At 46.8% G+C, this 12,669-nt stretch overlaps 1 protein-coding gene across 47 annotated transcripts in view; it reads right to left on the reverse strand.

Moving 5' to 3' along the window:
* Window positions 1-308: 308 nt before the first annotated feature.
* Window positions 309-12,669, reverse strand: part of TBC1D1 (TBC1 domain family member 1) — a 226,326-nt gene continuing 213,965 nt past the window's right edge. For 23 of the 47 annotated variants that reach the window (XM_081592877.1, XM_081592942.1, XM_081592920.1 and 20 more), the window contains 3 exons: window positions 10,805-10,974; window positions 4,174-4,347; window positions 309-813 (listed from right to left, as the gene is read on the reverse strand). In XM_081592877.1, the coding sequence (XP_081449003.1) occupies window positions 613-813; window positions 4,174-4,347; window positions 10,805-10,974 (545 nt within the window). In that variant the 3' untranslated portion in view covers window positions 309-612. Of the gene's footprint in view, window positions 814-3,704; window positions 3,890-4,173; window positions 4,348-6,233; window positions 6,391-7,431; window positions 7,652-10,804; window positions 10,975-12,669 lie in introns of those variants that run through there. The other 24 variants (XR_014082761.1, XR_014082781.1, XR_014082757.1 and 21 more) reach the window with 4 other exon arrangements.

Raw genomic sequence — 12,669 nt, forward strand, 5'->3', positions numbered from 1 at the left:
ACTATTCTTCAAAGACAAACTTCATTAAATATCAAGCATAGTGACCAAATTTAAGATGTCAAATTTAAATAAATCACTTTTGATTTTTCCCAGGGGTAATCGGGGGCTTCTGCAGCAAGAATGGTCAAGGGCCAACTGCACCCCACTGGTGATGCTGAGGGTGTTAAGTCATGCAAAACCTCTTGGAAGAACAATGGACACATCTTTGCCAGAGGAAGCATACCTCCAGACTCTTCAGCTTATGAAATACCAGAGAACTACAAATGCCCTTTACAGACATAGTGATGCTGAAAAAGAAAGCAACAAAGGAACATAAAGGTGCATTTATTCGAGTCCATGCCATCTAATCTACTGAGTACAGTAACCAGGACTGGAAAAGGGAAGAATTAAACCTAAACAACAACAAAAACACTGGGACGTTCGTCCCCTGCACTGTGAGTCAGTTCAGAAGAATCTGTGTGCTGGCAAGCCAGTCTCCTCCCTGAGAAGCACGCTTCGTTCTCCGTTCTCCTCCAGCATTTTCATCTCTCTCAGTTAAGGCCTGGACAGTGTCAGGGTGGTGGCCACACCTGTTCTGGAGCTGTGGGCTGGCAGGAGCTGGGCCCCAGGCCATCAGTCACCCGAGGGCTTGGGCAGTGTGGGGTCAGACTCCCGGCTGCCCAGCTCTGCCGTCTGCCTCCGGAGCTGCTCCACCGTCTGCAGCAGGGCTGACCTCTCCAGCTCCAAGGCCAGGGTCGCCTGCTTCAGCTTGATCTCGCTAGTCAGGAGCTTTTCAACGGTGGCTTCCAGGCTCTGGATCCTCCCATTGGCTACCTGGAGAATAAAAGAAGACATGTGAATGTAACTGCCTGGGGGACCGTGGGATATCCACTGTGTGCTCCACTGTCCAGCCTTGGGGGCACTTTGGAGCCTAATTCTGGCAGAGACACACCTCTCCGCATTTATTATTACTTCTGGCCACAAAAGATTCTATTTCCCAGGATCCCTCAAGGGTAAGCCGGGCCATCCGGAGACCGTGCAATGTCTTTTTCCTCTGTGTGGCTACTCTGGAAGCCACACGTGGAGGCGGCGCCTTCCCAGTGCAGAGGGAGCCTGGTCCCTGAGTTGCCTGCTACAGATGCCTGAGAAATGGTCCAAGACCGCTTCATGGAGACAAGGTGGTGAGTGTACAGTGCTGAGCCCTGGGATCCAGAGTGCTGTTACTGTAGCACAGTCTGCCTGCTCTGACAAATACATGCAGATACAGGTACAAACTGGTTTTAGACGGACCATCAACATGGTTTCTATGTGAAGGCCCATGCAAGAACAGCTCTCTAACCTGAACCTTTCGTTTTCCCTCCAGTACCAAGAACTGGCATTTCCCCCAGAACGTGTGGAGTGCTCAGGGGACCAAGCTCTGCTAAGAGGGTCCCGTGTGTGTCCCCACTCCCCCTAGTCTGTATCCTCAACACTCAGTCAGTGTCCAGGTGCTTCTCTCTAGCAACGGACCCTCCTCCTCCTCCGAGTCCTCTCGGACAGCCTTCCCAGGCAACCACAGAATCGGCTCCAGCTGTCCGCTGCATCCCCGGGTGTCCAGGCCCAGAGTCTACACAGCACTGCTCTGGCTCATTCATTCGCCCAGCCCTCTTCGTGTCCCCACAGACTAAATGGTGTTTTTTCCCTCATTTTCAAAATAAGGGAAACAGTTTTTTGAGCAAGGTTAACACCTGTGCCAGACACACAATTTATGACTCAGAGTTGAGCTCCGGCTGTGACACTGGAACACTCAAAGCAGAAAGAAAAAAGGCCTGAGACCCTAAGCCTGTCAGTTACCAGGCAGGGGGTAGTCACACTCAGTGGGTAAGTCCAAGCAGCGCTCTCAGACCCTCACGCTCCTGCCTGGGGTCAAGGCCTGTGGCTGGTCCCACCTTATCTCCTCCAGGGACCACTCCTTCTGAGGCCGTGGCACTCTCAGGGGTACCTGCCAGCTTAGCAGTAAGCTGGTCTGCATGGTCATTTACTGTTTGGCATGAATGTCAGGTCTCTTCCTCAATCAGACCGAAGCTCTCTCACCCCGCATGTGGGTCTGGCCTCCCATAGGCACCCAGCTCACGGGCACTCAGTGACTCAATGATTATTATGAAAAATGCACATCCCTTATCACATGGCAATTTCAGACGTGTCTATGCAATTGTCTCATGCGTGCTGCTGGACAAAAGAGGTTAGACAGTTTAGTCTCCAGCTTCCAGAGGACAATCTTCAGTGTTCAACAAGAAAATAAATGGGGCTTTGGTATATCCAATTATATGAATGGAACAGAGTCAAAACACAGGTCAATTTTTGATAGTTTGGGGAAAAAAACCAAAGATTTATGTTGGAAAATTAAGTACTGTACTGAACACCTATCCTTGGGCTATGAAAACTGTTTTAAAATATAAAAAGAAAAAAGGGAAGAGAGTCTCATAGAACTTATGTGGTCTGGCTGGAAGATAGTAATTCCATGTGACTCAGAGGGTAAAGAGAAGACTACACTCAGGCCTCCACAAACTGACATGCCATAATCCCTAGCGCAACTCTGTAAACATCTGTTGTTAACAATTACCACCTGATGCCTTTCTGGAGGGCTGCAGAGGTTGGAGCAGCTTTTCACAACTCCTCTCCTCACAAGAGGGGTATAGTATCACAGAAGCAGCACCAAATTACCTCCCCTCTTTACCACAAACCCACGAGGGTATCAGCCTAGTAAAATGAACCTTCTATTGGAGTGCTATTTTAATAAGACAAATGCTTCTAACGGAGATCTGAGCTTTCCATCCTGTTGTATTTCAGGGACCAACCATTTGTCTGGAGGGATTTAAAATTCCCACCTACACTGCAGATCCTTACATGCAAGACAAGGTTCTTTGTCCCCTGGCGCCTCCCCTTTAGGTTACAGCTGAGACCCCCCCGGGAGAAATAATACCCAGACGTTGTCATTTTCACAGTTAGGATATCTCCATCTTAGGGGAACACGAAGCTGACTTTGAGAATGTGACCAGGAGTCAGGACTGGGTAGGCAAAGCCTTTTCTTTGTTCCTCTACAGTAACTATCTACTAGGTTATACTGGTGTAAAATCCCTGCTGGGAGGAGCACATTTTAGACAAGGGTTGACTGATTAAGCTCCCAAACGCTGGCCTTTCTCCCATCACTGCCAAGTTTGCATCTGCAAAGCAGCAACTTTTTAGGCAGAAAAATAAGAGGCTTATATCAGGATGGAAAGGTTATTCTAAGGACAGCCTAGAACACCACAGAATATATGTTTTGAAAATAATACAAATTTTTCTTCACAGCGGCTCAAAAGTAATTTTTAAACCCCACCCCCGCCAACACACACACTTCCGTAACAGCAATAGCTGTACCACCAATCATGACACTTAAAAAGCAGATGGTACGGTTACTTTACTCCATCTGATCGGTGGAGGAGTCGTGCGGAGCAGTAAGTAATTTTCTGTCCTTGTCACACAAATCAGGAAATCAGAGCAGATGGGTGGCAGTGGGGTGACACTGGATCTGGCAAGATCTGGGTCCCCGGACTGTACCTCCGTGCTCACTCCCTCTTGCCCTCCAGCACACGCGATCTGGGTATGTCCCCACCCACATTTACGCAGGCCAAGATGGAAACTTCCAGAGGGCAGAACTGTGCCCTTCGTGAACCTAACCTTTGTATTTGGCACCAAGGACTCACAATTATGATCACAGCTCTGGTTTATTCTGTCACTCCTCACTTGATGTCACTCTGAGGACCTAGCTGGTTTTGCTCCTGAAAGCTCCTGCCTTTGATTCTCCCATCATTACTCAAAGCACAGTGGCTGGCATTTGGTTAATAGCATCAGAGCACCGTGGACCCAAGCTCAGTTCTTGGCACATCTCCTGAAAGGGTAAGTGTAGAAACAGTCTCTCAGAAAGTTCCAGGACAGTCCGACCTTAGCAAAGGATAACCTGTCTGCTCCCTAACAAACAGGAACAGCTCTCCTGGGCTACCTTTGATCCCAACTACAAACAGAGCAGAAAGGGCCTACAGCCATGGGATCCCAAGTGCAAACAGAGCAGAAAGGACCTACAGCGGTGGGAAACTCAGCCTGCAGGGCCTCTGGTGAGTTAGTAAACTACCCCATGCTCAAGGTTCAGGTGGCGGCCTTGTAAATATGCCCTACCTGCAGCTGTTCAAGGAGGTCAAGGTTCTGTTTGCGTAAGCTGCTGTTGGTCTTCTCTAATTTGTCCATTCTTTGGTTGTCACTGAGAGGAGAAGAATCAATAAGCTCTTCCTGAAGCACGTGGTACTCAACTTCATAAGCTTGTAACTGTTTCGAGATGTCCGTCTCAAATACCTGTTTCACAGAAAAGTCATCAGGCATTGGAAATGAGAAAAATCACACACACACACACACTCACACACTCACACACACGTGACCACGTCAGTGGGTATCCACTGAGCACCTACTCTGCACCTAATGCTTTTAGTGATAAACACAGAAAACTCTCTGAATGGAGAAGAGAATAATTTTTCTTGGGAAGAGAGAATTTAAGAAGCATTTGGAAATAAACTGAGAGAAACAGTTAAGTATAGCACTTCTGTGGTGGCTCAGTGGTAAAGAATCCATCTGCCAATGCAGGAGACTTGGGTTTGATCCATCAGTCAGAAAGATCCCCTGGAGAAGGAAATGGCAACCCAGTTATTCTTGCCTGAAAAATCCCATGGACAGAGGAGCCTGGTAGGCTACAGTCCATGGGGCCACAAAGATTAAGACATGACTTAGTGACTCAACAACAACTGTCAGTGTAGGTCTGATGCCATCTTTCAAAGCCAAAACCTTATTTTTTTAAAAGCTTAAAAGAGTTTCTTTTTAATTCTTATTTCAGTACTCAGATCTCTTTTCTCTGAAAATTCTATTAGATACATCAACTACGGGTCAACGACAGAATAAAACAAAAGAATCACAGCCCTACTTGCCCAGTCACCAGGTCAAAGTTTAATTATAGTTCAGCCGGGTTTTCAGAGTTACAAGAACAGCTAAGTAATGGAACTGTTTACTGAAAAACCCTTCTCTGCACATAAGAGATGAAGAAATGAGCCAAAACCCAAATGTCACCCGCATAGATGAGTGAATATGAAACAATGCCCGAGTTGCCTTTCTTCTCATAATAGTAACAGTCATGAAAAAAAACCACTCGTGTGAAAAACAACCCCAAAGTGCACAAGTGAGTGAACCGTTCATGTTTGTACTTTCTCTCGGTGAGTGAGCTGGACCGAGGCAGGGCCGAAGAGGGAGGGGTCTGAAGGCAGAGGCTGCTGCCGCCCCAGGCGTGAAACCCCGGCATACATCTGAGAATTCAGTCACCACGTAAGAAAAGCCAGCACGATCAGAACACACATTTAGGGAATGAAATTAGTATTTTCAAGAGCAGAAACTGCCTCTTCAGAGCATTTCCTTAAGAAAGAAACTCCAACATAGTTAAAATCAATGAAAAACTCATTTCCCTTGATGGTATCCTTTTAGCATTTAAACATGAATGAGCCCTATCTTTCCTGAAATCAATTTTAAAAATCCATGTTTACTTTTTCACCATTCCCAGAAATTCTCTCTTCCTTGAGATGAACTTTTCAGCTTCCTGGCTTTCAATTTAATTCAGTGGCTAATACTAATTAGGCACAAAAGTCACTCCAGGACAAAAAAACTAGTACACATTCTATTTGTGACATGTGTGTGTGCATGTGTGTAGTTGACTGGACTGATCTGATTCTCTCCTGTCCATCAGAGTGACCCTGAGCTCAGCAGGGATTATCATCTCTATTCCACAGTCAAGAAAACTGACCCAGGAGCTTTCAGTCAGCCCTCCAATGGTAGCTTGGCTGGCAACTCCCTGAATGACCGTGAACAAGCTACCTGACCTTTCCTGGCCTCAGTTCCTGGCCTCCCCCATGGGGGTGATAACCCCTACCTCCCAGCATCTGTGGGAATCATGAGACACACACCTGGCAAGCTGAGCTAAGGGATCTGTTTCCTACACTTGTCACGAAACCCCTCACATCCAAGCTTGTGCTGCAACGAATGACAGAGGCTGCCGCAGCATGGAGCTTCTGACTAGCTCAGCACAAAGGCCGCACACACTCAAACCAAGACATTCGTGTGTAATCACAAATACAGTCTGGGATACATGGCACACGCACACACACGTTTCTTCTTTCACCCAGGTTTTTAAGTGAGCTCCTAACCTGGGACACCCGGGGACGAAACCTCGGGCCTTTGATGCAGAGGGGCTGCGGTTAAGGGCTCTTGGCTGTGCATAGGGCGGAGGGCTCTTGCAGGCCCCCATTAATCCCGAGGAACCATCCCCGGCCACAGGCATCTGCTTAATTGCATCACCACCTCCTGGTGCCAAAACACACACAGCCTTGCAGTCATGCCCAGAAATTTATCCCCGACTGCGGCAGCAGCAGCTGACAGTGACAGTGCCCTGGTCCTCAGAGGACGTTTTTTCACATTGCTGTATATTCTTCAAAACCATAATTATAAATGGTTTCATGGTATTCTATCAAGTTGATGCATCAATAATCATGTTAATACAGTCATCGAATGTTGGCTACCTCTAGTTACTTGCAAGTTTCTGTTATAAATGACAACTCTAAACATCTTTGTATGTACTGCTTTTCCCATATTTTGGCTTATTTCCTAAGCATACATTCCAAGAAATGGGATTACTAAATCAAAGGATACGAATATTTTACTGGCTCATGATACACATTGCCAAATTGCTTCCCGAATGGGAATAATCAACATACAATGCCACTAGCAACATAAGAATGTGCCAGACACAGTACACCCTCAGCATTGGGTACTGGCATTAAAATGTTTCATTCTGTTAATCTAGGAAGGTAAAGAATTACATGTTATTTACATTTAAATTATGCAAGAAGCTACATACTTCCTTAGCTATTATTAGTCTGCTACATGAGTCTCCCTTAGTGAGTTCCTTTACACTCTTGGCTCATCTACTATTGGAGACTCAGTGTCTGTTTCTCTCTGATGTCTGTGGACACTGCAATGAAGCCATCAACCCTGATGGCAGCAGAACTAGTCACATACTTTCCACCCTCCCCACCCGCACACCCTTCCCCCAAGCCAGGGTTGGGGGTGCGGTCTCAATGGTGGAGCATCTGCCCAGCTATCAAAATAAAGGGGTTCAGTGTCTGCAGAGAATTTAAAAATAGTAATAAACCCAACTGAAAGTTGGTCTGCTTTTTATTATCACCACAATGCAAGCAATTCTCAACAATGCCAGGGGTAAAGGACCCCTCCCCACCATACCCCTATCCTCTTGGTATGGCAGCCATTGGCCTTTTAACAAACTTTCAACAGTACAACCTGCCCGAGCCATGAGGACTCCTCCCAAGGTAGAAGGGGCAGCCTCACCACTGTGATTCTGAAGAGCATCTTCTGAACGAGGGAGCTTTGGTGAGATGCTGGTTTCTCTCCTACCAGCTCAAGCAGAACCGAGACCTGTCTGGCGTGTTTACGATGGAGTCACCCACTGCAGCCTTTCCAAGGTGTGTGTGGATCCCCTGAGGATCTTGCTGAAAGGCAGATTCTGACTCAGGAGGTCTGGGGGGCGGGCCTGGATTCTCTGTCAGCTCTATGTGGTAGGACAATGGTACTGGTCAGGAGCCCACGTGAGGCAGGGCCTGCAGGATGCTGCACGTGGGCTGTGTGCTCATCCTCCCAGCCCCCCTGCCCAGCAGTCTCCCTTCCCTCCCTTTCTGTTTATTCCCGGGGCTTCCCCCTTCCTGTTGGGCTGTTAAGGCTTACATTCAACTGACAACTAAGTCACACTGAGCAGCTGCCCCAGAGCCCCAGAGACCCTTGCCACTGTACCCTGGACCCCGTCAGCTCTGGGCCGGCCTCTCAGCGGCAGCTCTGAGCCTGTCTGTGTTGAGCAGGAGGAGCTGCAGGGCCCTATCCTTGGTGACTCTGCCTACCCTGGATGCAGGCTGTGTCCCAGAGGCTCAAGTTGAGGTTTCCACAGAGAAGGCATTTAGTGAAACGCAGTTTGTCTATCAGAGGGGTGCACCCGGCTCCATCCTTTCACACACAGGACAATTAACTCAGCCACGTGCAAGGAACACAGTATCATTTCCACCCTGTGGGCTCTCCAAAGTTGTACCTCTAAGCTGAACTTGAGACTAGAGCACCCTCTGCAGGGAGGGGAGGAGGCAGCGAGAAAACAGAAAGCTTGACAGCCCACAGAGGTCAAGTTCCAGATGCACCGTGTGGGAGGGGAGGAGGGCCGAGAGCTGCCTGGTACCGTGAATCTGGTTTCCCAGCGAGACCTGTGACAGGCTGAAAACCTGGACCTCAGAAGCAGACGCTGTGTCCCTACATGCCACGTCCAATTCCCCACCTCCCCCCAAGAAAGCTGAAGCCGTGCCTAGAACTTCTCTCACCCCTGTGCCTTTGCATGTACTGTAACTGGGGGACAGTTGACTACAGCCTGTGCACCAGAGCTGTCCCACCGCATGCTTTGCAAACAAAGCTTTATTGCAACACAGTCACGTCACTCCACACACACAAACACTGGCTCTGGCCGCTTTCAGGCTCCAGAGACTGAGCTGACCTCATGTGACCTTATGGCCCACAAAGCCTGAAACACTTTCTCCCTGGCCCTGTGCAGAAAAGGCCTGGCTGAACCCAATTCCCTCAGCTCTCTGCCAGCCCCGCTCACTGCTCACTCCCTGCACAGCCTGTTCCTACAGCCCTTGCACATGCACTCCTGGAGCTCCCACCACACTTGCAATCACTGTGTTACACACTCCTTTTCTGCATAGGATGGGCCCTGGTGTCCCAGAGTCTATTACACTCTTGGCTCTGCCACCCTGTACAGGGTGCTGGACATTCACTCCCTCTGTGCCCAGTGTCCCAGCAATAAAAATGAAGATTATGAAGCCATACACTGTCCCCCAGAGTTGTTAGGGAGCTGATGGAATAAAAGATTACCACATTCAAACCATGTACCTAAAACAACTCAGGTACACACACACATACAACTGTCCTCTCTCCATGCTGTGACCATTTCTATTCTCCCAACATTTAAAGAATATCCTCACATCCTAGTGAGTATCCTTTACAGAAAAGGGGAGGAAAATGGGATTTTTTTTTTTTTTCCTGGGGCTCAATATCCAGAAGGTAATAACATCAGCAAGGCTGCCCGCCTTTGAGCCCAGGCAGCAGGTCAAGACGGTCACTGGCACAGACTTGGGTTTAGGGAACCAAGGCTCTCGCGTACGCCCCAGCAGCCAAAACACAGAAGCATGTGCAATGAATGCTCTGAAAGAGAGTAAATGCTCGGCAAGGTCAGAAAGGAAAGCATCACAGGGTGGAGGATTCTGTCTTAATGGACAATACAGGAAAACTGATTAATGATACCTGGAGGCACTTGGTGGAGCTGAGTAGTTGCTAAAGTGTTTGCCATGAGAGCCTCAGTCTGAAACGAAACCTTTCCACTTCTTGGCCGTGTGACTGTGGGCAGGCTATTTAACCACTCTGAACCCTAGGTTTCTCATAAGTTATAACTACCTGTCTTCTCAGGAGGTCATGACTGAATAAGATCAGGTGTGTCTATGCAGAGCTGCTCAGAACCTGGCAAAAAGTAGGGCGTCGATAAGTCAGAGCGATTCACACTGAGAGGAAGGCGCCAGGGAAGTAAAAGCCTCTCTTGAGAAGAAAGTGCAGAGTTGAAAAGCACTGTTCCTTCACATAAGTAAATGAAACGTGCACAGACCCAAAGCGGCACCCGGGCGAAACTCTCTCTTTCAGGCCAGACGTGCCTCTTTTTCTGGGCTCAGCCCAGGAGGAGGAGCAGCAAATGGAACCACAAATCACTGCATGTGTGTGTGCAGCCGACCACTCTCAGATGAGCAGGAATTCTCAGACTTTTAAAAAACATATCTTTATTTCACTGTTTTAACCTAATTGCTGTGAGTGTTGGGCTTATGAGAGGCCCAGCCACTGAGGCTGTGGTGGCCCAGCGCAGAGATCCCTTCCTCAGCACTCAGCCATCTGGCCTCAGGACACTTCCAAGGGTGACCTCACCCTTTGCAAGGCAGCTCAGTCCTGCATAGTCAGCAATCATTACTGGAAGAGTCTTCCTGACACAGAGTCAAAATCTGCTCCCACTCCTACCCCAGATCATTTAACAACTAGTCAGGCTGCAGTTCCCAAGACACTTCACTCTCAACCTCTTAACATTTCAGAGAGTGATACATGCATACATGCAGTTCTACAGCACACAGAAACCAGAGGTACTGGGACCACAGATGTGGAACTGAATACTAGTCACAAACACACACAACATGAAACAAACTTATAGAATATACACTCTTTATCACAACTTCATAGCAAGATATTTTAGAAGATTCCAATTAATGCCATTCAGCACAAAAATCAAAGCACTCATCTTACAAAAGCCTACAAGGAATAAAAAAGCCATGAATTTTGGAAGAACAAATGACAAGGGGTGAAGCCTCTTAACTGTAAGAAATTACAGTTACAATTCTTACTAACTGTAAGAAATTGTGCTGGATATCACACTCATAGCATATGCACACTCAGACACACACTTAGTCATGGAACAAGGCCTTGAGATGTACCTCCTACAAGCTGCTCAGGACACAAAGTGGTAAGAAATGGAGGGAGGGAGGGAGAGAGAGAAAGAAAAGGCAGGAAGGAAGAAATTCAGCTTCTGCACATCCAGGATTACCCGAGCTTCTGGAAGGTCCAGACTGAACCATACCTGACTGATAGTCTTCTCCATCTGCACCAAGCCCAGGTTGGGTAGTGTGCTTTTTATAAAGTCAACTATGGTTTCTAGGTTTTCATGCTGCAGAATCAAGGGCTTATGGCTTCCCAGCAGACTTAAAGCAACTTTAAATATGACCTCTGATCCCTGAAGAAAGATCATATCTGGGAAAACACAGAAAAGCCAGAAGTTAATACGGACCCAGTTGCAGATAAAATGACACACTGTCCCCTTTCACACATACTGAAAAGCAGGACAGTGGCAAACACAACCCTAAATTACAAGATCCTGGTATTTCAGATAGGGTTGTCAAGATAATACTAAGAAAACAATGTATGCAAACATACTGCTAAAATTTTGTCACAGGTTCAGATCTTTTTTTCACTCCAAAAATACACTCAATTCAAACTTACTTCAAAAGTTGAACTGTGAAAAAGAAAACTTTTAATTAGTCTGTTTTTCCAGAAGTTCTCTGGATTTCAAAGGAGTTATTACTTAAACACATGTTTTCACGGGTAAAACAAAGATTTGTATAAATACTCTACCCTAATTTCTGATGCTGCAAGTGAAAAAAATGCCCATTTCCTCTGCTTTGAAATAAGGAGTTTAGTGATGTAAAGATCTCTAAAAACTATAAAAAACCCACACCATTGCAAAAGTACATTATTAAATACAAGTATACTGCTTGTTTAACTTATATACAGAGTACATCATGAGAAATGCTGGGTTAGATGAAGCACAAGCTGGAATCAAGATTGCTGGGAGAAATAATCAATAACCTCAGATATGCAGATGACACCATCCTTATGGCAGAAAGCGAAGAACTAAAGAGCCTCTTGATGAAAGTGAAAGAGGAGAGGGAAAAAGTTGGCTTAAAACTCAACATTCAGAAAACTAAGATCATGGCATCCGGTCCCATCACTTCATGGCAAATAGATGGGGAAACAATGGAAACAGTGACAGACTTTTATTTTGGGGGGCTCCAAAATCACTGCAGATAGTGGCTGCACTCATGAAATTAAAAGATGCTTGCTCCTTGGAGGAAAAGCTATGATCAACCTAGATAGCATATTAAAAAGCAGAGACATTACTTTGCCAACAAAGGTCCGTCTAGTCAAAGCTATGTTTTTTCCAGTAGTCATGTATGGATGTGAGAGTTGGACTATAAAGGAAGCTGAGCACCGAAGAATTGATGCTTTTGAACTGTGGTGTTGGAGAAGACTCTTGAGAGTCCCTTGGACTGCAAGGAGATCCAACCAATCCATCCTAAAGGAAATCAGTCTTGAATATTCATTGGAAGGACTGATGCTGAAGCTGAAGCTCCAATACTTTGGCCACCTGATGTGAAGAACTGACTCCTTGGAAAAGACCCTGATGCTGGGAAAGCCTGAAGGTGGGAGGAGAAGGGGACGACACAGGATGAGATGGTGGATGACATCACCGATGCAATGGACATGAGTCTGAGTAAGCTCCGGGAGTTGGTGATGGACAGGGAGGCCTGGCGTGCTGCAGTCCATGGGGTTGCAAAGAGTCGGACACAGCTATGCAATTGAACTGAATTGAATGAAATAAAAAAATTTTTTCACTCTGAAGAATTCAAAGAACTTTATCAGAGTTATTTTCTAGTTCTTGTCATTTTTTCCCCTTAGAATGGTTGGCAAATGCTAACAATTCCCACATCAACTTCTTTCCACAGAGGGGAAGCAAGCGGCCCCTCAGTCAGCCCACCCTCGCTCTCCCTTTCCCAGAGGTGAAGCCATTCAAAAAGAGACTCCGATGTCCTGGGGCTCAAGTATAGAACTAGCAACTCACTGTTGGGTGACTAAGTTTGGGAAAGTGACCTAACAACTGGAATAAAA

The sequence above is a fragment of the Giraffa tippelskirchi genome, chromosome 1 (assembly GCF_054371585.1).
Source record: "Giraffa tippelskirchi isolate mGirTip1 chromosome 1, T2T-mGirTip1v1.2.pri, whole genome shotgun sequence".
Classification (NCBI taxonomy): Eukaryota; Metazoa; Chordata; class Mammalia; order Artiodactyla; family Giraffidae; genus Giraffa; species Giraffa tippelskirchi.